The sequence below is a fragment of the Lactuca saligna genome, chromosome 4, assembly GCF_052625555.1.
Source record: "Lactuca saligna cultivar CGN05327 chromosome 4, ASM5262555v1, whole genome shotgun sequence".
Taxonomy (NCBI): domain Eukaryota; kingdom Viridiplantae; phylum Streptophyta; class Magnoliopsida; order Asterales; family Asteraceae; genus Lactuca; species Lactuca saligna.
This window is the reverse complement of record NC_136420.1, coordinates 22,926,513-22,927,451: the sequence shown is the minus strand read 5'-3', so window position 1 is coordinate 22,927,451 and position 939 is coordinate 22,926,513. Positions and strand designations below refer to the sequence as shown.

Below are 939 nucleotides of genomic sequence, written 5' to 3'. Positions count from 1 at the left end.
TTCACCAACAATACACATATGAAGATATATATGATAAAACACAATTCAAAAATGGTATTACAATTGTACAAAACTACAAATTGAAATCTATAATCATATAGATCTATCCACCAAGAAAATCTTTACACAAGAACAACAAAGAATTATTCATTATTTCGACAACCCAATCAAAATCCAATCCAATCCAAAATCAAGAACTCAAAAACCCAAAACCCAAAGATTTTGTTTCTGTCATACAATCTCTGCATTTTTGGGTTTCGAACAAGATGGAGGTGATGAAGAAGCTTTATCGGCATTAGGCGGTGTAATTGGCACCCCAAAAGCTTGTGCATGAGTTCTAATATCTTGTCTTCCTCTTGCTCTTCCTATCAGATAACACCCAATGCCAAGCATCAACGAGAACAGGATCAATGGGAGTGATATCACCACAACCATCGCCATTTTTACTTCACTTTCAAGGTCTACAAAACAGATGATAGCGAAAGAAGGAGACGTAGCTCGTAGCTTTAGTTCACTGGTTACACGATGTGCTTGATACCTGATGATTTGCCTGTTATAAAGAATATTATATTTTCATATGTAGTGCTTGTAGTTTACGCTACTTTCACTTTAGATCCATATTAGTTCAATGTTTTAACAATTTTATGCTATACGATCCGAGTTCCATTCGTTTGGAATTATATTATTTGACATTTGTAAAATGGATTTTTCATTTTGTTGACATATTTATGCTATTGAAGGTATTTATTTGGTAATATACGGTGAGGACCTTTTTCATTTTCTTTTTAAATAAGTATATTTCGTAAGGTGTTTATATATTAATTATCAAACAAAAGAAGTTTGAAGTATTAACTATTAATTTATTTAAATAATTATGTTTTATTTTTGAAAAGATAAGTTTGTTTTATTAAGTTAGTGTTCTTTGTCCACGAAGCGATT

The 939-nt window shown here is 31.2% G+C and overlaps 1 protein-coding gene across 1 annotated transcript; it reads right to left on the bottom strand.

Annotated features, from left to right (window-relative positions):
* On the bottom strand, positions 1-521 carry LOC145038350 (uncharacterized). Its single transcript, XM_078986737.1, has one exon. The coding sequence runs from the start codon at positions 439-441 to the stop codon at positions 232-234; it is 210 nt and encodes a 69-aa protein (XP_078842863.1). The 5' UTR covers positions 442-521; the 3' UTR covers positions 1-231.
* Between the last annotated feature and the right edge of the window lie 418 nt (positions 522-939).

Excerpts from the sequence above, each read along its gene's own strand:
- LOC145038350 (XM_078986737.1), bottom strand. The coding sequence starts at position 441 with ATGGCGATGGTTGTGGTGATATCACTCCCATTGATCCTGTTCTCGTTG.